A 24,237-nucleotide genomic window follows, 5' to 3' on the forward strand; every position below is an offset into this window, starting at 1 on the left:
ACAAGAAGTCATATTTTAAATGAATATTTAATGACATGGGAAAATGTTTTTAATAAGCCCCAATATATGTGGTATGAGTTGACCATTTTTCCCACCCCCTATTGGGATGTAATATACCTTAAATTAGGCAGATTCCAGTTCTAATCCCAGATCCATTCCTGGCTTGTGAGTGGCTGCGAGAAAATTGCTCACCAGCCTCTGCTTCAAGGTCTTCCTCTGTAAGTGTCATTAGACATTAACTGAGGGGTGGCCGTGCAAGGGACAGAGTACGTGCACAGGAAATGGTAGCTGTGATTTTTCCAGATGAGGTGGATCCTCTGCCTTCTATGAATAGAGAAAGACAAGTAAATACTACATCAGAGCTTAGTAATGATTTTCTTACAGGACTGGGATTGCAATATTTTCTTTGTAACGTTTTCTGTTTTTCCCAAAGGTAACATTCAATAAAATACTATTTTTTATGCTTCTGTATTTCTAGATTTTATATAAATAATTTTATATAAATAGGTCTATAAAATTAAGATTTTTTTCTGCCATTCTAATTTGATTTGTAGGAGGTTTTAAACTAATACCATACTCTGTTATAGTGCAGTTTTATAATAAACGTTGGTAACTGGTAGAGTATATCCTCCTACCTTGTTCTTTTTTTCATTTGTTCATTCATTTATATTCAATTTATTTAAACTATAAGAAAAAAATCAATACAGTTCACACATGTCCTCTGCACCGGCACCCCCCCCCCCCCCAGCCCTCGCCTCTGGCAACACCACTCTTTCCTCTACATTTGTAAGCTAAGTTTTGTTTGGTTTGCTGATTTGTTTAGATTCTACATATAAGTGAGACCATATAGTAATTGTCTTTGTCTGACTTATTTCACTTACCATAATTCCCTCAAGGTCCATCCACACTGTAGGAAATGGCAAGATTTTTTTTTAAATGACTGCATAATATGCCCCTGTGTGTGTGTGTGTGTGTGTGTGTGTGTTTATACATATATTACACCTTCTTTATCCATTCACTCATCGATGGACATTTGGGCTGCTTGTATATCTTGTCTTTTGTAAAGAATGCTGCAGTGAACATGAGGGTGCATATATCTTTTCAAATTAATGTTTTCGTTTTCTGTGGATCAATACCCATAAGTGGAATTGTTGGATCATGCGATAGTCCTATTTTTCATTTTCAAGGAATCCCATATTGTTTTCCACAATGGCTGCACCAGTTTATCTTCCGATCAACAGGGCACAAGGGTACTCTTTTTTCTACTTCACCAACATTTGTTATTTCTAGTCTTTTTGATAAGTCATTCTAACAGGTGTGAGGTGATATCTCATTGTGGTTTTGATTTGCATTTCCCTGATGATTAATGATGTTGAGCATCTTTTCATGTGCCTGTAGGCCATCTGTATGTTTTCTTTGGAAAAATAGCTATTCAGATCTTGCCTATTTTTAATAATCATTTTCTATAATCAGGAAAAAAAACCACCTATTTGTTAAAAACACACTCATACAGGCTGGTGGTTCTTTTTTCTTTAAGATTTTATTTATTTATTTGAGAGAGAGAGGGAGAGAGAATGAGCAGGGGGAGAGGCAGAGGGAGATGGAGAAGCAGACTCCCTGCTGAGCAGGGAGCCTGATACAGGGCTCGATCCCAGGACCCTGAGATCATGTCCTGAGCCGAAGGCAGACGCTTAACCGACTGAGCCACCCAGGTGCCCCCAGGCTGATGGTTCTTGTCAAACATTAACGTTGATGATAATCCATCACCCATCTGTGGTTTTGAGGGTCAGTGAGCTAGCCTCTGGTTTGTGGCTTCAAGTCGATCATCGCCCTATTTTGTTTGTTTGTTAGTACCATAGTATCATGTATTGATCTTAGAAACAACTCCTGAAATGAGCTTGGGGACTTACTCTGTATAATGTACGTATAATTTACAGAAACTGGGACTGAATCTAAGATCTGAGTGTTCAGGAGATTGAGCAGGGTGTTAAGGTGTTCTTTTTGACTCTTCCATTCATCCCACTGACATCCTTGCTTCCTGAGTTCTACGAACCTTGACACCACTGGGTGTTTTTTTTCCCCTGCCAACTCTTTAAATGTTGGTGTGCCTTGGGTTTCTGTCCTCAGTTGACTTGTCACTCACCTTTCAGAACTTATCCAAAGTAGGTTTTCCCTCTCTATATTATAGTATCTTAGAGCAGTTAACATTGTGAGCTCAGAAACTAATTAGCTGTATTACCTTGGATAAGGTTAAATGTTAGTTTTTTTCTTGGTAGAACAGGGTGACTCATTCCTACGTCGTGGTGAGGATTAGCTGGGAGGTAAAGCGCTGATTACACTCAGTGCGTGAGGTGTGGGAGTTTCCTGTGAGGTTGCTTGCTGTGATGGGGATTATTCTGGCAGTGATCATGGTGGTGGTCCCAGGTAGGACAGAAGAGGCACCTGGAGTCATTCTATATTTCTTCCCTCCTCTTCCTCTCCTGCATCCAGTAGATTTTGAAATCCTATTGATACAACCTTTTTGAGGTTTTTCATTTTTCTTTTCCCATTTCTGGGAAATGATGCTTAGCACCTCTAATTTTGAGAGTAGTCACTGTCAGCTAACTGGTCTTCCTGTTTCCAGTCCATCCTCTTCACTGTAACCTGAATAATCATTGTAAAAATATAAAGCTGGTAATGACGTCATTTTGCCTAATCAGCCCCTTAGCAGCTCCTAGTTACCTAGAGTAGGGCTTGGCAAACTCCTCTAAAAGACCAGATAGTAAATATTTTAGGCATTGCCGGCCATATGGGCTCTGTTGCAGCTACTGAGCCCTGGCATTGCAGTGTAAAAACAGCCAGAGACAGTATGCACATGAATGAGCATGGCTGTGTTTCAATTAAACTTTATTTACGAAAACTGAAATTTGAATTTCATGCAGTTTCATACGTCACGAAATATTCTTTTGATTTTTTCCCAACCATTTAGAAACGTAACGACCATTTGTAGTTTGTGGGCCAAAGAAATAATAGGTGGCCAGCAGGGTCTGGCTCGCAGGTTGGAGTTTACCAACCCCCACGCAGAGGATAAAGTTTAAGCTCAACCCCCATCCAGAGGATAAAGTTTAAGCTCCTCAGCATGGCTGACAAGATCTCTTGTGATCTGCCCTGGTTCATTCCGCCAGCCTGATCTTTTATTATCTTCTCTTTACTACTTCTACTACTGCAACAAATGTGCCTGTTCATTCGCTTTTCACTGCCTATAATGAGCCCATTTCGATTTTGCTCTTTGTCCTGCTGTTCCCTTTGTCCTGCTTTGCCCAAGACATAATTCATCCCTACCTATCTTCCTCCTCCTCCTCCCGCTTCATCCATTCTCTACCTGTCAATAACCTGCTCCTCTTTTCAAGGTTCAGCTCAAGCAGTACCTGTACGGGGGTGATCTAAGCTGCCTGGGTCTGTATCTCTGCCCCTCCTGTCACTTGAGTGCTTTACTTCCTCATATCTCAATTTATCATGTGAAACAAAAAAAATTCATCATCACCTTCTGATCTGACTCCTAGGATTTTCTTTGTTAGAACCCAATGAGTTACCACATGTATGGCCTTGGGAACCATGTTCCACACAGTAACTGTGTGCTCTGTGTTTACTGTTGTTGTCATTGTTGGTTTCACTTTGAAGCCTTTGTTATGCTCCTCAAACAGAAAAGACTACAGCTGACCCTTGAACAACACGGGTTTGAACTGCATAGGCCCACTCGTATGCGGATTTTTTTTTTTTTTATTTATTTGTTTGACAGAGAGAGACAGCCAGCGTGAGAGAGAACACAAGCAGGAGGAGTGGGAGAGGAAGAAGCAGGCTCATATCGGAGGAGCCTGATGTGGGACTCGATCCCATAACGCCAGGATCACGCCCTGAGCCGAAGGCAGACGCTTAACCGCTGTGCCACCCAGGTGCCCCTCGTATGCGGATTTTTTCCCAATAAATACAGTACAGTATTGTAAATGTATTTTCTCTTCCTTATGCTTTCCTTAACATTTTTTTCTCTAGCTTACTGTATTGTGAGAATATAGTATATAATCACATAACATACAAAGTATGTGTTAATGGGCTGTTTATGTAATCAGTAAGGCTTCAGATCAACGGTAGGCTATTAGTAGTTAAGTTTTGGGGGAATCAAAAGTTACACATGGTTTTTTCAACTATGCAGGGGTCAGCGCCCCTACCCCCTGTGTTATTCAAGGGTCAACTGTATTTCTGTTGTCCCTTCTGTACTTTTTTTTTTTAAGATTTTATTTTTCAGTAATCTCCACACCCAATGTGGGACTCGAACTTACCCCGAGATCAAGAGTCACTTGCTTTACCAACTGAGCCAGCCAGGCGCCCCCCTTCTGTACCCTTTATAGACATCTGTCTTAGCACTTACAATACTGATGTAGCTCTAAATTAGCTCAGTGTATGGCACATAATGGGTACTCAGTAGATGTTAATGAGTGTGTGAAAGAAGAGAGACAGATCTTACCCTGACTTCAAGTAGATTTAAAAAAAAAATTCTCTTGTAAGTAACAGGACAAAAAGGGACCATAGAATATAAGCAGGTTCATTAAATCGAAAAGAATTTCAGGATTATCTCTTATACAATTGCTCTTTCCTGGTGTTGGGCTCATGTCTGTAGGGGAAAAAGAGATGCTGGCCACTTGTGAAATCTGGTGGTCCTCTGAGGGACTTGTTCCTGCTTTGTGCCCCTGCCAGTCCTTTATCTTACTTGTCTTACTGATAGTGGTTGTTTTTTGTTATTTTTTTTGGTTTTGGTTCAGTCCCCTCCCTGCTCTGGTGCAAGAAGCAACATGCTTCTTATCTGGAGTGTGAGTGTAGAGCTGTGTGACGAGCACAGAGCCATGTCTTAGGGAGACTGCCAAGGATTCAAAGAGTTATTAGAGAAAACAGACCAGCTACAGAGCCACAGGGTTCAGAAAGACAGAGATAAGGGCCCAGGACCTAGGCAGAACGGAAAGGATGTGAGAACAAGCGGCCAAAGCCCTTGGCTGGTGAACAAGGATTTTGTTGCCTGTGCAGGGACAGTTAGTGTAAGGCCCTGGACAAAATGTGACTTTCAGGCACCTTATAGCCTCTGGAGTTAGAAGGAGGCAGGAGGATTTTTGTATGTGAAGTCCACATACTGGGTGGAGTTCCTCTGGAGTCCAGCTCTTCCGTCTCACCTTCTGTACTTGCTGTGATGGAAACGGGCTGGGGCCTTGTTCAACAGATGCGGGTCATCACAGGCCTGCATTGGGTATCTGTTGAGGTAATGGATACAGAAGCATCTTGTGAAGTTGCTAATGTAACATACAATTTTAAAATTTCTCTATAAATCTCCTTTCTATTGGAAAACACTTGCGTTTTGCTTAATCGTAGTTTCTTACTGAAATTCATTTCGTTTTCATGCTTTTTGGGGCAGTGGGAGATTCTGCACGTGGGAGGTACATTCTGGTATAGCCTTGTATTCGAACTTAATGCTGAGACCTTTTCAGCAAATGAAGCAGTTAGCTTTATAAGTTGAATCAAGTTATTTTTATATTGTATGTGTTTTTTGCCCACTGGGGTATAAACTTCTTCAAGGAAGAGGTATAATGCTTGCCCATATGAGGGACTCTGTAGATCTTTGTGAAATGGCCAGATCTAAAAATGTTCTGTGCTAGAGCTGTTAAAATTTCAACCCTGCCCTTTTCTTGTGAAAAATATCTCCTTAGATGTGTACCTCTATTGGTAAGACTTCTGCAATTCTGTGCAAGAGGATTAGCAAGCATTGCAGGCAAGGGCAAACATTTCAAGGAGAAACATTACAAATATTCTTGCTTTCAGGCTAGACATAATATCGTGCCATAGCTACGCATTATAAAACCATTTCTTTTTGAAGCTGATTCACTGGACCAATAATTTGAAATTCAGTTTGATGTTAGAGGTTTCTTTTTTTTAATTTAAAATGACTGGTATTGGTCCACTAGGCTGGCAAATTATATAAGTCATAAGAAATGAAAAAGCTTTGTTTATAGTCTAGTGCTCAGTTACAAACAAATAGTAACTTGAAGACTCCTAAACAGCATTGTTGAAGTTTTAAAAAGTCTTGTATCTATTTAGGGCTTCTATATAAGTTGACCAGAAACAGCTTATTCAAAGAACTAAATATGAATTATTCCTTAAAAAAGGAGACAAGGGTGAGGTGAGATTGGAGTGGACAGAATTTCCAGGTGGCCTTCAAGATTCCCAGCAGATGTATACATACCTTTTCCCAGTTACTCAGTGAAATATTAATTTAGTGCTGCTGTGAAGGGACATTGCAGATGTAATTAAGGTCCCAAACTAGTTGACCTTAAAATATGGAGATCATCCAGGTGGGCTTTACTAATCACAGGAGTCATGGCAATCTGGCCTAGAGGTCAGAGACTGGGAAGTCAAACAGATTTGAAGCTCAAGAAGGTTTTGACATGGAGTCCTTTTTTGCTGGTTTTACAGATAGAGGAGTCCATGTGCCAAGGAATGTGAATGGCCTGTAGGATCTGAGAGGGACCCATGTCTGGCAGCCAACAAGGAAAGAGGGGCATCAGTCCTACAACTGCAAGGAACTGAGTTCTGTTAACAATAAGAATGTGGTTGAAAACACATCCCCACGCACCTGCGTGGAAGCATCTGCCTTCGGCTCAGGTCATAATCCCAGAGTCCCAGGATCAAGTCCTGCATTGGGCTTCTCACTCAGTGGGGAGTCTGCTTCTCCCTCTGACCCTCTGCCTTTTCATGCTCAGTCTCTCTCTCTCTCAAATAAATGAATAAAATCTTAAAAAAAAAGAAAAAGAAAAAGAAAACACATTCTCTCATCCCCCGGCCTCCAAAGGGGAAGTTAGCACCACTGACACCTTAGTTCCAGATTTATCGTGCTCTGAGCAGATAAGCCAGTCATGCTGAGCTAGATAGACTTCTAACCTACAGGACTTTGAATTAATGGATGGGTATTGCTTTAAGCCACTGAGTTTGTGCTAACTAATTATTCAGCAATAGAAAATAAATACGAGACCCCACTTAGGACTCCTTTGGATTGCTGTAGTAGCCCATTAACTGTTATTAACTATTAACTGTTCTATTAACTGTTAACTATTCTCTCTGGTTCTAAACTAATGTTACTCACACTATCTGTGGTGAAGAAACCATTTTTAAAATTTCAGTGTGTTGTGGACCAATGCTGTGGCAGATTGAGTCTTACAAAGGTGGCTACGGAAATCTCTCCCATCCCACATCCCCTTTCTCCACTCCCCCAAACAGAAGATGACCATTTCTCCTCCACTTGAAGCTGAGTGGACCTTAAAGACTGGCTTGTAACCATTTAGAATGTAGTGGAAGTGACACTAGAAAAGCTCTGGCAGTTTCTACCTCTAGGTCTAGGAATGCTCCCTCTTGGCACCCCGCTGCCATGCTGTGAGAGGCCAGGCCACTTGGAGATGGCAGCAGCAGGTAATCCAATGGGCAGAATTAACTGAGCCTTCCTTGAGTCACCCCTTGTGACATGTGAGCAAAGAAGCCTGCAGATGCTTCCAGCCCCCCAACTGTTCTAGTCACCCCCAGCTTTTGTGTCTTCCCAGCTGACCTCAGGGAACGGGCATCAGGGAACAAGGACAGGTCATCCTCAGCATGCCCTGTCCAAATCCATGACCCAAAGAATTCACTAGCGTCATATGCAATTATTGCTTTAGGACACTAAGTTTGGGGCAGTTTGTTATGTGGCAACAGATAACCGGAATACACATTTTTATAGGATATTATAAAAGTGAAATGTAGAAAAGGCACTCAGAATATAAGCAGAGTCATGCAATATCACTTCCATACTACACTGTTGGTCAAAGCTGTTACAAACCTGCCCAGACTCACGGCGAGAGGACACAGATCCTATGTCTCAGGAGAGTCAAAGAATTTGGGAGCCACAAAACAAAACAAAACACCCCAAACAAATAAAAAACAGAAAAACTTTTAATATTGAAATAATTTTAGGCTTCCAGAACAGTGATAAAAGTAGTACAAAAGAATTTCTATATGCCTTTCAGCCAGCTTCTACTAATGTTAACATCTTATAGAACCATAGCCCTGTTATCCAAACCAGGAAATTCACATTGATACAAGAGTATCAACCAATCTGCAGATCTTATTTGAGTTTTGCCGGTTTTTGCCACTTTTTCGAGTCCTGGGGTCTGATCTGATTGCATTTGGTCTTCTTCTCTCTAGTAGGAGTCCCCCCAAGTCGGGGACAGCTCCTCACTCTTTCTTGTCTTTCATGGCTTTAACACTTTAGAAGTACACTGGGAAGATACTTTGTAAGATGCCACTCAGTTTGAGTTAGGCATTTTTTCATGATTAGATTGAGGTTTGTAGTTTTGGCACAAGTACGTTAGAAGCGATGGTGTGTCTTCCTCAGTGAACGATATCAGGGCGTATGTGATGTCATTGTCTTATTTCTGGGGATGTGAAATGTGCTCCGTTGGTTAAGGTGGTGTCTGCCGTGTTTCTCCACTGCACTTTTGTTTGTGGGGAACTATTTTGAGGCCGTGAGTATATCCTGTTTTTCATCATATTTTGGTGGAGTCATGTTTTAAACTGCTTCGAAGTTCAAATTTCTTATCATTAGACCCAACAGACAGAAGCTTAATCTTTCAAATTTGGGTAGTTGTCTTGTCACAGACCTGTGACAGTTTGCAGGCTGGCTTCGGTCTGCATACCATTCTTTGAGTAGGAATGTTCTGGACTATACTCCTGGTCATTTCTTGCATTACTGTCAGATTGGAGTTTAACAGCAAATCCTACTATGTCATTCTTCTGCTTAAAATCCTTCATAAACTCCCTGTAACCTGTAGGTAAAACCCAGACTTCTTGGCATGGCATTCAAGGTCACGTCATTCTCCTCCATCTTTCACATTGTCCTTTTACTACTTCTGCTCACCCTCTCCGTGTAGGTGCGCTTCACTTTAAATGGCCAATTCTTTCAATGCTCATGAACACCTCTTCTCCCAGTCTGGGCTCGCTGCGTTTTCCCCAGGTCGGTTCCCTTATCTGCGCTAGAAGTTATTTCTGTTTGTATGCTGTTCAGTGTGTCTCTTAAGCCATTTGACTACCAAGTTTGAAGGCACAGATTTTGAGTTCTTAAGATTAGCCCATGGCAGATGCTCAATAGGGTTGGTCATAATTTGAGTACTGAGATAGTTTTCAGGAAGAAAAATCTCCAGCACTAAGTAAGATCTCTGTGACAACTTGGATTGCTGAAATGCAGAGACAGTAGATGGAAAAGCCCTTGGGGGTTGGATGGGCAGTGTTCCCAATGGGCCGACTGCGGAGATGGGGGGTCTCCACTTCTGGTGCTTGCTTTCTGCATATTGTCTCCACCTATGTGGGCAGATAAAAACTTCAAGCAAGCAAACGTGACAGTACAGCTCTGCAACCAAACCCAGTGTCTTAGACCTATTTAATTACTGTCGCGGCTGTTTTCTTTGTCTTGCAAACCTGAGCCCAGAGCCAGGAGAGATCCTTTCCTTCCCCTCCCTGGACCTCCTCCTCCCGGCTCCTCTTTTCTGTGAATAAATAGCAGTACGGTAGGGTATGTCAAGGGACTTCATTTAGTTACTTTTAGTTCTTGTTCTTGGTTCATCCTAAGATAGTCTTTATGTTTCAAAGGAAAGTTAAAAAAATGTTAACAGTGGTTTGAAATTAAGCCCAACTTACTTCTGTAGCTCTCTGAACAGAAGCAGAGGAATCTCCCTGTTCCTACTTTTCCTACCTAAATTGCATTTAGTCATTTATATCTAACTGTTGCTAGACTTTATATTTAGTCTGAATTGTCAAGGATCAGTAAATAAAACTTTTAAAAAGTTTCCCAAAACTGGGGCGCCTGGGTGGCTCAGTTGGTTAAGTGTCTGGCTTTGGCTCAGGTCATGATCCCAGGGTCCTGGGATCCAGCCCCTGCTCAGTGGGGGGGTCTGCTTCTCCCCTTCCCTCTTCTCCACCACTCCCACCACTGGTACACATTCTCTCTCAAATAAAAAAAAATCTTTACAAAAACAAAAGTTTCCCAACACTAAGGGTGACAATTACTTTAGGTATGGGAGGGAGTTAGAATGGCAAATAATGTATCCTAAAGATGTTAAGTTTATTCAAAATTTTCTAATTCAAACAGCACCCTCTTTGTTAATAATATAAACCACAGATATAGAAAATCCCAGTGAATCTTCTGAATCAAAATTTTGTAAGGAAAACTCTTTTTTTTTTTTTTTAAAGATTTTATTTATTTGACAGAGACAGCAAGAGAGGGAACACAAGCAGGGGGAGTGGCAGAGGGAGAAGCAGGCTTCCTGTTGAGCAGAGAGCCTGATGAGGGGCTCGATCCCAGGACCCTGGGGTCATGACCTGAGCTGAAGGCAGAAGCTTAACGGCTGAGCCACCCAGGCACCTCTGGAAAACTCTTTAACCACATACAGTCTATTATTAAGTTGTGCTGTTAAGGGGAAGAAACAAAACAAAGAAGACCTCCCCCTCAAAAAAACCCCACAAAAAAACCCAAAAAAAAAGCCTGTATCAAGTGGTCCTATGAACTACATTTGGGGAGGGCAGTATATTTCAGTTTTCATCTGGAATTACTTAAAAACAGTGTGCTTGGATCATTAACATGAAGAAAAGTATACTGTGATGTAGTTAATATCTTTGCAGTCCTTTGAAGATTAGGGTTAATTTCAGAAAGATCTCTTTTTTGTTTGTTTTGGCTTAAAAAGAATCCAGATTAATCTTTTTACTTCCTGTCCTCCAGGCTGTCCATAAACCATAGAAATTTTATTATTTTAGAATGTAGGATATAACAGGCTCATGTAGTAAAATGATACTGGTGATTTAAAATCATGGTGGCCAACTGCTGAACAGAGCCCAAAAATAAGATAGCCTTTTACAAAAGTCTACTCTGACGATTTAAGACTTACTGCGCAAACAATTCCCTGAGATTCAGCCACATCGGCTTTCTTTGGAGGTAAGCCTCGTCCTCCCCGGTCTACAGAGGCCTGAGCGCCAGGGCTGCTCTCCAGAGTACAAATCAAAGGAAGAGAGCCCCGAGAAGATTGCTCCGTTACTCAGAGCACATTAAGGGTTTGATCACTGGAGACCCGAGCCACTAATTGGACCTATAGTGGTATGAGAGGAGGTGCTTAAAATAAGGAGACAGATTTTTAAAAATCAAAGAGCATATGGAAGGCAAATATTGTCTCGAAAGCAATCTAAAATCTCTGGGTTTCAGATGTCTAACTATGACCCACATAAGAAAAATGCATTTACATCACTACCCAGTATGCATCTATAGGCCTAAAACTGAAAAAAAAATGTCATGGAACCATACTATGTGTGACAGCTTTGGAGAGTCTCCATTTTATTATTTTTAATTAAGAAAATGCTAGTCAGGGCGCCTGGGTGGCTCACTCGGTTGAGCGTCTGCCTTTGGCTCAGGTCATGATCTCAGGGCCCTGGGCTCAAGCTCCGAGTCGGGCTCTCTGTTCAGCGGGGAGCCTACTTCTTCTCCCTCTGCCTCTCCCCACTGCTCATGTGCTCTCTCTCTCTGTCTCTGCTCTCTCTCTCTCAAATGAATAAATAAAATCTTAAAAAAAAAAAAAAAGAAAATGCTAGTCAATACCCAGTGAACTCATGTCATTGCCCACATATTGGCCATTTCCCACAGTCTGGAAGAACACTGTCTGAGATCAGTGTAAACATTTGAAGCTCCTTGTTCTGTACTTGCTTTAGAGTTTTTGGTTTTTTGGCGTTTTTTTGAATTTACATTTAGTTCATGAGTCGCAGAAAATGTCGTAGAAATGTTGTGGTTTTTTGTTTTTTGTTTTTTGTTTTTTTTAAACTAAAAGTGCTTTTATTTAGCACAATCTCCCTTTTTATTTACCAGACATGGTTCTGAATCATGTCCGTCCAATCAGGAAACAACAACTGTTATGGTTGGTGGTATTCAGAAAAATGTGAGGCCTGGAATGCTAGAACTGGAGTTGAAGAGGCCTGAAGAGGTAGTCCAGGCCAGCCTGCTTCTCGTGCAGAAGCCTGGAGAAGGACTAGTTGTAATTCATCAGAATGAATTATAGTAGTTTCTATAGTCATGTCCTAGCAGTAGAGTATATTTAAAAATACTGTCACGAGGGCACTGGTGTTGTGAGTGGATGCTTTTGGATCTTAATGTTGGGGGAGAATGTAGAAGCAGCTCTCACTTCTGGGTACCATTGGAGAAGAAGTGGGGCCCATACCCCTGGGACTTTTTTGGCTTGGGCGCTAGGGCAACTCTCAGATGTATGTGTTTGGTTATTTCAGCCTGGGCCTAAGCAGAGTATATATCATAGAAATTTAAAAAGATCAATTAGGGAAAGGGATGGTCAACATCTCGGGAGCTGAGGAAGAAGCCTGGGAATGTGCTGGCCTGAGGTCGTGCTCTGTCTTGAGTCTGTGCATTTCCCATCGTGCCCAGACACGGTGTAGGAAGGTTTGGCTTTGCATCTGAGCTTTCAGTTGCCCAAGAAAGTGAAAAAATAAATTTAATGTTTGTAATATTTGTAAACTTAATATTTGTAAATTAATATTTGTAGTCAAAACCTCATCCCCTAAGATATTGAAACTACAGAAGTAATCACGTTTATTTCTGCTAGATTCCGAGGGGCTTTCTAAGTGCTCGCTCCAGTCTTTGGGACTCCTCTCCGTACCTCACTTTCCCTTAACACATATGTATAAACACTGTGGTCTCTCTTTGGCAAGTCTTGTAGGCTCTTCTTTTATTAGCGTATTATCATAGACGAACAAGCTCTAGGGAGGCCGGATGATAAATTCCCTTCCTATCCACCTGGCATTTTCTGTGAAATAGACAAACTGTAATACCCACAACGAAGGCAGCATGCTTGTCTTAAGTGCTGTCGTTTATCATATAAAGTCAACGCTAATAAAATGAAGGAATCTGATTTACTTTTAAAACGGAATCAGGAATCAGCAAATTACAGCTTATGGGCCAACTATGGCACATACCTGTTTTTGTAAATAAAATTTTATTGGAACACAGCCATGCCTATTCATTTATGTATAATTTATGCCTGCTTTTACATTATAGTGACAGAGGTAAGTAGTTGCTGTAGACACTGTGTGGCCCACCAAAGCCTAAAGTCTTTGCCATCTCACCCCTTATAAGAAACAGGTTGACTGCTCTGGACTGAAGGAATATTTAGAGACTGAAGTATTGTTTTTAGTAAGAATGGTTGAGACTCTTTTCTCTTAAATGGTGTGAAAAAAATCTTGTCACAATAGATAATAATTCATAACTAGTTTTGATGAGGGAAAATTCCCAAAGTCTATTGGGTGATTGGGGTCTACTCTTTTTTTTTTAAAGTAAGAGATTAAAAATCATTATACATTCATTCATTAATGCTGGGAAGATAGTTAATGAAGCATATATGAAAGATTATGTGTGGCTCGCTTATAATTTAACTGTGCAGTGAGGGCTGGTCACATGATTTCGGCTGGCATTGCCTAGTCTCATAGTCTTTAAAATAATTGTGAATTTTAATTAATTTTTACATTTATAAATGTCAATCTATTTGAGATTATGCTTGCTACAGATCAGTAAGGCTAAGCTAATAGTCACTTGCAAAGAGCCCCATATTTCTTGTATTTAATAAGTGTAGTTCAGTATGTTAAAAATGAGTATTTAATCATCTGTTTCGCAGTCACAGAATTTAAGCTATAAAACATGGGGCCGTGTTGCTCCCGATCAGGGCGGTTTAAATATGAGTTTTCTAATGTGTGCTCATCTTTTTATTTTATTTTTTTTAACAGACTTGTGGAAGAGAGCAAACTGATCCCACTCATTTTCGAAGTAATTCTGGTAAGAAGGGAAATGTGTCTCTGAAATTCAAGTGACGTTTAAAAAATTTTAAGGTTTCAACCATGTTGTGGGATTGCGTTCTAACCCTTACTCTGTCCAGAAGGATTCTGTGCCCTTCATCATCTCACTTCACTTCACTGGGCCTCAGTTTCTCTATCTGAACTCTTGTACAGCTCTGAAATTGTATGGGACACGGCTTAATGACCTGTCCTCTTTTTGCAAAGCCTTCATCTGGGATTGGTTTGTGGAGGAAGGGCAGAGGGATGACCACTGCACTTCAGTATGAATTTTCTGATGCTCGGTCTGAAACCCTCTGACTTGGTGATCATTGGGTCTGATCAGCAGTTTGTGCCCATGGCCAGAAAGTTACGTTCTTCCAAATGTGCAATAGCTTAACTTCCGTACATCATTCTTTTCTATTCATAGAATGCTACTCCACTGGAAACGGTCTGTTAAAACCTTTCTTCTATGGCTCCTATGTGTAGAGAGTAAAATGGGGTTGCAGAGTTGACTTTCCTCACTTCTGATAAATCCCTACTTATACCTGTCTTTAGGCAGGTTTGAGAAGTAAGCTGAAAGTTGAGTTGGAACTTAGAGCAACAGAGTGCCCTTAGCTGAAGAAATATTCTCTTATAACTGAGTTGGCTTTCCCCTTTCACTAAAAACGTTCCTTATATGACTAACTGACAGCATAAGGGAGAAAGGCGGGGACAGCTCCCCAGCCAGCTCAGCCTAACCTACCTTGGTCTCCAATGGAGCAATAACTCTAGTCTGATAACTATATACATGGAAAATTAGCTTTCTCTGATCATCCTAAAATATTGATCTACAAGTTGTTTGTGTGATGGTATGGCTAAATGGTGAAAACATTATTTTTCTTAGCTGCAAAGTGAACCTTTTCCTTCTAGGAAAGTGGGTTGTGTTTGCTGAGCTATGTGGTTTGGACGGGGACAAGAGGTGGCAGTGGGTGGTATTCCCAAAGAATGCTCCGGTGACAAGATGACACAGAGCTGCCATGCTGGGGAATGTGCAAGGTTGGAGGCTGGATTGAATAGCTTTGAATAGTAAGGGGATTTTATAAGCAGTGTCTGGAGAGGAAATAGAGAAGATGGGAGGAGACCCATGGAGACGGAATGCTGTCTGATGGGGATTTTAAACTTTGCTAAGTGGCCTGTGTGTCTCCCCATCTTCAGTGAGGGTAGATGTGGCTTGCTAATTTGTTGCAGCGTTGGATCTGTTTTGGAGGACAGTGGGTACAGTAAACAGTGGGCTCTGGGTTTGGTGGGGCACGGGGCACAAGCCAAAGCCGTCCAAACAGCCACATCAGGCTTGCATTTGAGGAGACCAGTGTTGAAGACACGGAGAGCGCTCTAGAGCTAGAACAGGCCTTAAAGGGGGTTGTGACTCATTCCCTTGCTGTGGCAGGAGTGTTTCTAACCTGTCGGGTCGGGACAGCTCCTTTTGTGACTGAGAAAAAGTTCTCGTCCTATCCTTTGGCAACCACTTCAGGGTCTCAAATCTTGTACATAAGAAATTCCTTCTTGAAGGTTACCAAAATCCCTCTGTGCTTGATGAATCTTTGTATAATGACCACCTAGGAAGGTTTCATACCTTTTTTTTTGAAGATTTTATTTTTGAGAGAGAGAGAGAGAGAGGGAGCTCAGGTGTGCACACAAGCGCAGTAGTGGAGGGGAAGGGCAGAGGGAGAAGCATACTCCCTGCGGAGCTGGGAGCCTGATGCGGGGCTCGATCCCAGGACTCTGGTCCTGGGGTCATGACCTGAGCTGAAGGCAGAGCTTAACCGACTGAGTCACCCAGGTGTCCGAATGGCTTCATATCTTACAAACCACAGAGAATGTTTCATTGATTGATGCCATGATTTAGACCTTTGTCATATGTTGGAGCTGTCATAGAGAGTGGGTAGAGACGATGTCTACTCTCCAGGTGAGGCTCTCAGCTGATCCTGAGCCCTGTGACCTCCCAAGCATATCTGGAATGACGCTTTTCTTCCAACCAGAGCAGCTCCATACTCGGGTTTCTTATAGGACAATATTTCAAAAAGAGGTCCTGCTGCTAAAAAAAAAAAAAGTAAAAAAAAAAAAAAAAACCAGTTGGAAATCACTGCTTTTGGGGACAGGACATTGATGTCCTTGAAGAACATTATTAAATCCCTTTTCTACTTTTATCTTTCTTGAGTTTAATAATCTCAACTTTTTCCCTCTGTATAAATACATTTTTTAATCAGTGAAATGTCTTTGTAGCAGCTATCCTGTGAACAATTACCTTGTCCTTTCTAAATTTTTGTCACAGAGCAAGACATAATATAGCATTTTAGTGATTCTATGATGCACCTTTTTTTCCCCTTCAGATTTTAACATTTCTGAAACTGGGATGTACTTTCCAAATCAATGGCGTTTTACAGTTGCTTTCAGCCAGGTGACCTGGTTGTCATTGCCTTAACCAATTCATTTCACTTTTATTTTTCTTTTTATAAGTGCCCAAGAGTGATGCATTATAAAAATATATGTCTGAATATGTCTAAAAGAGCTCTTTCAATAAAAATAAAATGAACTTTCTAAGTAATAAGAAATCATGTCATAGTTTAATTGACAGCATTTTTCTTTCTTAGGGCTTAATAAAATAATGATTCATCTTAGAACTGAGGGAGTCCTAGTTTCAGAGAAACACAGTATATACTTCAGTTGGGTTTGGTTTCTAAGCTCAAGGGCCTGTGTGGTTTCCACATACATGTAGCAGCTTCTTGGCAACAGTTTGATCAGAAAAGACATAATGAAAAATTGTACAGGGTCCTGCGTATTGGCTACTGTTTGTCTTCTAGCCACCCATTAAAAAAGCAAAAGCTGGAGGTTCACTATGGCCTCCTGATGACTTTTTTCTCTCCTCTTAGCCCAGAACTGTTTTCCAGCTTCTTTTGGTGTACTTAAAGCGTGATACAGGCTTTATAACTTCCTCCTTTCCTAGAGGTCCTCATACAATGTGCTCTTACCAGCAGTCCGTCCTCTCCTATGTGTTTTTTTCAGTAAGAAAACAAATGTTTCTCTTCTGATGGGCAGGAACTGCAGGCAGCTTCTGTGTCTTTTCTGTGGGCCTGGAGGGAAGTGAAGATGAAAGAAGGAGAACTGTGCATTTTATGTCCTATTTTTTAAAAATCTTAAGAAAAGCAGGTAGAACAAAGAACTTTAAGTATGAATCAAACTGGCCAAGAGATAGTACAAAGCTGTCGTAATCAAAACAGTATGGTACCATCATAAAAATAGACACATAGATCAGTGGAACAGAATAGAAAGCCCAGAAATAAATCCATGCTTTTATGGTCAATCTATGGCAAGAGAGGCAAGAACATGCAATAGGGGTAAAACAGTCTCTTCAACAAATGGTGTTGGGAAAATTGGACAGCTACATGCAAAGGAATGAAACTGGACCACTATCTTATACCATACACAAAAATAAACGCAAAATGGATGAAAGACCTGTGAGACTTGAAACCATAAAATTCTTAGAAGAGAACACAGGCAGTAATTTCTCTGACATCAGCCATAGCAACATTTTTCTAGATATGTCTTCTCAAGCAAGTGAAACAAAAGCAAAAATAAACTACTGGGACTACACCAAAATAAAAAGCTTTGCACAGGAACAGAAACCACCAATAAAACAGAAAGGCAACCTACTGAAAGGGAGAAGATATTTGCAAATCATATATCTGATAAGGGGTTAATACTCAAAATATATAAAGAACTTATTCAACTCAACACCAAAGAAACCAAACAATCCAATTAAAAAAATGGGGAGAGGACCTGAACAGACATTTCTCCAAGAAGATATACAGATGGCCAACAGACACATGAAAAGATGCTCAATATCATTAATAATCAGGGAAATGCAAATCAAAACCACTATGAGTTATCACCTCCCACCTGTGTCAGAACAGCAAGAATGAAAAGAACAAGTTTTGGCAAGGATGTGGAGAAAGAAAATCCTTCATGCACTGTTGGAGGAAATGTAAATTGGTGCAGCCGCTGTGGAAAACAGTATAGAGATTCCTCAAAAAAATTAACAATAGAAATACCATGTGATCCAGTAATTCCTCTAATTGGTATTTACCCAAAATAAAAAGAAAACCCTTTGAAAAGATACATGCATCCCTATGTTTATTGAAGCATTATTTACAATAGCCAAGATGTGGAAGCAACCCAAGTGTCAAGTGATAGATGAATGGATAATGAACACACACACACACACACACACACACACACACACACACACAGAGGAATATTACCTAGTCATAGAAAGGATGAGATCTTGCCATTTGCAACAACATGGATGGAGCTAGACAATATTATGCTAAGTGAGATAAGTCAGAGAAAGACTAATACCATATGATTCCATTTCTTTGTGGAATAAAAAACAAAACAAATGAATAAACAAAAAGAATCAGATCTATAAATACAGAAGACAAACTGATGGTTGCCAGGGGTGAGGGGGATGGGCAAGATGGGTGAAGGGGAGTGGGTGGTACAGGCTTCCAGTTACGGACTAAAGAAGTCATGAGAATAAAAGGCACGGACAGCATAAGGAACATGGTCAGTGGTAATCAAATAGTGTTGTATGTAGCGGAGGATACTGGTCAAATCACTGTGTTGTACACCTGAAACGAATGTAACATTGTATGTCAAGAACACTAAAAAAACCACAACCGGTTAAAGATATACCAATTGAGAGTAGTTTTTATGGTTTGGAAAAAGAGCCCAATCTCCCAGTCCTAAGTGCCTCCTCAGGAGCACAGCGCCCCCTCCCGTCTGGACGGCTAACCGTCTGGGCCCTCTGGATCCATCATACAGGAAGAAGGATGTGCAAGCACATAACTGGACAGTAGTGTAGGAGCTTTATGGAGGGAGGGAGAGAATGCTGTGGATCCCAGGGGTGGAAGGGACCCACCGCTCATTGCAAGGAGAGGAGTCTCACAGAAGAAATAACCTTTGAATGTGGCCTTGAGAGAGTTGCCATGAGGAGAGGGGGCATTCCAGCGTGGGGGATGGTGAGTACTTAGCTGTGCCTGGACCAGAGACCGTGAAGAAATGCAGGAAGTGAGGCTGGAGGGTAGTTTGGGCACAGATCCTGCAGGCTTTATATTGTGGCGGTTTCATATTTGTTTGGCTTTGCAAATAATTGATGCTTTTCAAAATCAGATAGTATCCTCTACTTAGGAAAAAGAAAATCTTTTGGAGCCTCTAGCTGCAAGGGCTGTGTGCACCGAGGAGGTAGACTGCTTAGCCAGAGGTTAGGACTTGGAGAGAATCAGGCTTAGGGTCATGGGATTATATGGAAAGCTTGAGACTGGTTGAGGGCTGGATTCTGTGAGTTCTCTGCAAATCTCCATCAGCGAGGCTTTTGAAATCAGCCACAGGGAAAGTGAGGGAAGGAGACATAAACCACAGGGCAGGTCTCAGAGGTTTGATCTAAGGGCCTGGGACTTCCAACACCACATTCAGGCCAGAGAGCAGGCAGAATGTTTTTAATCCTGGGATCCGGCTGCAAGTGTCCCAGCTCTTGGCAGGCTAAGCGGGTAGGGAAAGCCAGGTAGCTGATTGCTTACAAAAAGGGAGCTGTCGCAGCAGCTGGGTGCTGCTTCCCTGGCAGGACCAACCTGGCCTCGCAAGGCAGCTGTGTTGAGTGGGGACTGGCGGCTCAGGCAGTGTGCTTGGATTAAGCTAAATAGATTCTTCTGCATGGTCTTGAGGGTGTAGCATGCTGAGGCAGCCTGGACCTGTGTATCAAATGTGGGTTCTTAAGAACGGGAGCCATCAGAGGGACCCTGGGGCTTGGTTTCCAGTGCAGAGTTGCCCGTGGAGCAGAATGGAAGGCATTTTTCTTCCCCCTTTGCCACTTTCCAAAGAGTAGAAGTTACTTTTAAATCAGAAACTAATGATGGTATGGTATGGTGACTAACTTAACATAATAAAAAAATTTTTTTAAAAATAAAGAAAGAATAAATGTGTCCTAAGTATGAATTTGGATGAATCAGCCTTTGGATTTTGCTATAACTCTAATCTCTCTTCATTTTATTTTAGTGGTTTATGCTTTAGCCTACTTCAGTAAATCATTTTGATACCAAGTAATATAGGCAAACTGTATTTTATTGGAAAAAAATCTTTATTCATGGCAGATTTTCCAGTATGTGCCAAAATATCGCTGTCATGATAGTTTATGTGTCTGTTTCCAAACAAAGAGCAATTTCAGTGGCAAATGTTAACAATAAAAATGGGATTAGCAATACACTAGTTTGACAATTATATTGTTTTAACAATCTTGAGGATAGCAGCTGAAGCAACCTCGAGTAAATCTTTCAAGTCAACGGTATCTTTAGAAAAGAGTCTCTTTATGGACCCTTGTAGCCTGAAGGATTTAATCATGGAGACACCAACACAGTCCAGACTGGCAGCCACGTTACATTTAAGGAATGTTTTCAGTCCTGTGCATTCGTCAGGCTTTTAAAATTACTTTGCTCTTTTCTAGTTGCAACCCATCTGATGTGAATTGGTTCTCTTAGGGTATGTTAAAATGACAAGTTCCTTATAAGATTAAGAATCTGCACACTTGTGTCCAATATGCCATGAATATGATTCTGCTGTGCACATAGGCATGAATTTCTAAAGTAGCAAACAAGATTTGATTAAAATTTCAAATGCTTGACTTACGAAGATCCTTTCAAAGTTATACAAAGAGTACTCACTGGATGTAAGAGAAATCTGTTTCTTCAACCTACATGAATACCTATTCAGGATTTCTGTAGATTGCAGAATGGAACTGTATAACCCGACTGCTATTGTATACAAGATGATTTTACACACACTACTCACACACTGTTATTAAAGTATGTGCTTTCAGGTGGGTTTTTTTTTTTTTTTCTGTGAGGGGGAGGAGATGGATATGCATGGATCTGCTCTTGGTAGCTTATGTCATCAATTTGTATTTGCAAAATAGGTCTCTAGGGCAACAGTGCAGTCTACTGATGCTGGATTAAATGTAGTGAAGTTACCCATTCCGCTCCTGAACACGTGACTAATCTGATCGGTGTCCTGTTATCTGGTTAGCCAAATAAAGGGGTTGAAGCTTAATAAAATAAACTTATATCAGCAAACTTGGCGTAAAGCACAACTAGTTTCTGCATAATTAGCCCAATTGGTTTGAAAGAAGATGGACTTTATTAAGATAAAAACCACATAGTGTGTCCACTGAAAAAAATGCTAAAGTAGAGCTGAGGATATCTTTGGTCAATCACAGGGCACACACTGGGAATGTATTACCTATGGCCTCTGCTGAGCCAGTGGAATCCTGAGTTTTATCTTCATCTCTTGTTTCTAGTTAGTTCTGCTCTAGATTCTGGGCTTCACTTTGAGGAAGCAGTATTCCTTCTTCCTTCTCTCTAAGGAGACAGTCTAGTTAAAAAGCATAGAAATAGACAAATGATATGTACTCCCTAGGAGTGTAGCTTTTGCATTTTTTGGTTTTTACTCTTAATTGGTTGTGGAATTAGACTTGCAAAGAGAATGAGGGTAAGCTAGGGCACCCTGCACTTCTCAGTGTGGTAGCCACACAGAGTACTGAACACAGATGTGCTCTAAGTGTCAAATAAGGGATTAAAAAAAAAAAGTTAAGTAGCTGATTAATTTTCTAATATTGATTATATGTTAAAATAATATTTTGGCTATATTGGGCTAAGTGAAGTATCATTAAATTAATTTCATCTGTTTCTTTTTGTTTATTGCAGCTTCTAGAACATTTCAGACATGTGGTTTGCATTCTATTCCTGTTGGATAGTGCTATAGTAGGTGATTTCCTAGGTTTTGTATCCTCGGTTACATTGTGAGTTTCACTTAGGGAAGAACTCACACTATGTACAACCTCATTTGCCCCCAGCACATTGCCCTCCTGCTTTTTGCCTTTCAGTATGTATTGATTCATTCGTGAACAAGTGAGGGAGGTAAGGCATGACTGTTATATTTAGATCCTTCTTTCCTAGACTGAGGTCACCAGCGGATCTTTCTCCCCTTGATGGTGGTGGGAAGATGAAATAGTAAGACGGGCCAGTGTTCTCCAGGTGACATACTCATGAAAGGCAAATTGGTCGTAGTTCCCCTGACTTTTGTCCTTGGCTGGTGACACCATTTGATTTTACTGGTTTCCTGACTCTGGACTGTCTGGGGATGCCCATTCATTGGCCACTGGCTGCCAGTGGCCACCTTTGGGTTCAGGCTTGTGTTAAAAAATAAAATTCCTGAGGTGGTCATTAGGCATTGACCAGTCTCATGACTCCAAAACATTTGTGTTTAGGCCCCTTTGATAGATGGGGGCAGAGTAGAATGACTCGTGGTAAGTACAAAGACTTTCCTGGAAGGGCCTAGTGTAAGATCAGTGATTACTCATTCTCCATATGTAACTACTGAATATTACTTTTTCTTTAACTTCCTCGGTAATGTAGGATTCGATCAAGTTTATTCGTGAACAAAATGATTAAAAATACCCACTTTTTAAGAAAGTGGGAATGTCAACAAAAAGTTACTCGTTTCGCTGAAAGCCACAAACATCTATTAGCATTCGCTTTTGATGCTCTTTGCGTTTGTTTTCTTGGATGAGCAAGAAAGAGCAGAATTTATACGCTTACCCAGAGCTGCAAAGGATTTTCAGACTGAGCCAGGAAATCTGATGGACTGAAGCAGTTTACAGATTTATGGGGAAAGGAAAGCTTTTTAAATAGCACTAGCAAGTGAAATTGCATTTTGGATTTATTAGAGGCACCAAATTGGAGAAAGACTGGGAGGAGAAGCCAGTAAGGGCAAATTATTACATAGGATTTTTAGTTGTTTTTTTTTTTTTTTTTTTTTTTTTTTAACCTGGTAACAAAATCAGTGCCCTACTTGTAAAGAGTTCAAACGGTACGGAAATGTCTAACATAGAATGTGAAGATCTTCCATTATATCACACCGCACAGCTTGATACATAGTCTTATTCTTTTCCACCCATGTGTTAGATCTCTAACTTTTAAAATCAAAAACAGAACCAAATATTCTATTTTGTTCTATTCTATTTACTTTATAGTGTGCATGGCAGAGTTGTGTATGTGTGTGCACATATGTATTATTTATTCTATTTCATGGCCATATAATATTTCATTGTATTAACATCATTTATTTAGCCAATCCCCACTGATGGACACTTAAAGATTTTTTTTACCTTACTTTTTTGCTAATATGAGCAACACTGAACAGAATATCTTTGCCATATCTTTGCACCTCTGTGAGTTTCTCTAAATTCTTAAAAGTCGAATTGTTATGTCAAAGTATATGCATATTTTATATTACTCTCAAAAATGTTAATATAAAATTTCCCACATAGCAGTAGTATAAAATATTACTGACTGTGCCACACTCACAGTATCATTTCATTGTCAGTTGTTTGTGTTTTGACTGGTTTGCTTTTTAATATCTGTCAAATAGTTCCTTTTTTTAAAGATTTCGTTTATTTATTAGAGAGCTTGCTAGCACAAGCAGGGGGAGGGGCAGAGGGAGAAGGAGAATCAGACGCCCCACTGAGCAGGGAGCCCCACACAGGTCAATCCCAGGACCCATCGTCACTACCCGCCGAAGGCAGACGCTCAACCGAGTGACACAGGTGCCCCCCCCTTTTTTTTCCCTTATAGCTTCTGTGTTTTCCAGAAAGTTCCTATGCTCAAGCATAGGACTTCCCCTCAAAAAGTTTATATAATATTCATCTTTTATTCTCTACATTTCTGGTGTCATGATTACATTTTAAATCTTTGCTCTAAAATAACTTTGTTGTAAGGAATGAGTTCAAATCCAGCTTTTCTCTTCCCCACACCTCCCTTTCTCCATCACTGAGTTATTGTTCCGATACTGTTTGTTGGTGGAATTGGTCGTTATGGTGACTTGAAATATTATATTTATCATTCGCTAGATATCTATATATTGTTTATTGTCTGTATGGGCATACATTTCACTGCATATATTTAGCATGTGTAATTTGATGAGTTTTTATACATGTATATTCAGTCAAGAAAATGAACATATCCATCATCCCCCTAAAATTTCTCATTCCTATTTGTAATCCATCCCTCTCTACCCCTTCCTGTCCCAGGCAACTATTAATTTGCTTTCAGTCACTATAGATTAGCTTTCACATGATAGTTAGCATATAGAATTTTATATAAAAAAGTAATAAGATATGGACTTTTTTTTTTAATGGACTCCTGGCTTCTTTCACTGAGCGAACTTATTTCTAGTTCATCA

The 24,237-nt window shown here is 40.5% G+C and overlaps 1 protein-coding gene across 6 annotated transcripts in view; it reads left to right on the plus strand.

Moving 5' to 3' along the window:
• Window positions 1-24,237, plus strand: part of ULK4 (unc-51 like kinase 4) — a 592,175-nt gene that overhangs the window by 249,739 nt on the left and 318,199 nt on the right. For 5 of the 6 annotated variants that reach the window (XM_026496788.4, XM_026496790.4, XM_026496789.4 and 2 more), the window contains one exon: window positions 13,864-13,912. In XM_026496788.4, coding sequence (XP_026352573.1) covers window positions 13,864-13,912 — 49 coding nt within the window. Of the gene's footprint in view, window positions 1-3,778; window positions 3,940-13,863; window positions 13,913-24,237 lie in introns of those variants that run through there. The other variant, XM_057316009.1, reaches the window with a different exon arrangement.

The sequence above is a fragment of the Ursus arctos genome, unplaced genomic scaffold (assembly GCF_023065955.2).
Source record: "Ursus arctos isolate Adak ecotype North America unplaced genomic scaffold, UrsArc2.0 scaffold_20, whole genome shotgun sequence".
NCBI lineage: Eukaryota > Metazoa > Chordata > Mammalia > Carnivora > Ursidae > Ursus > Ursus arctos.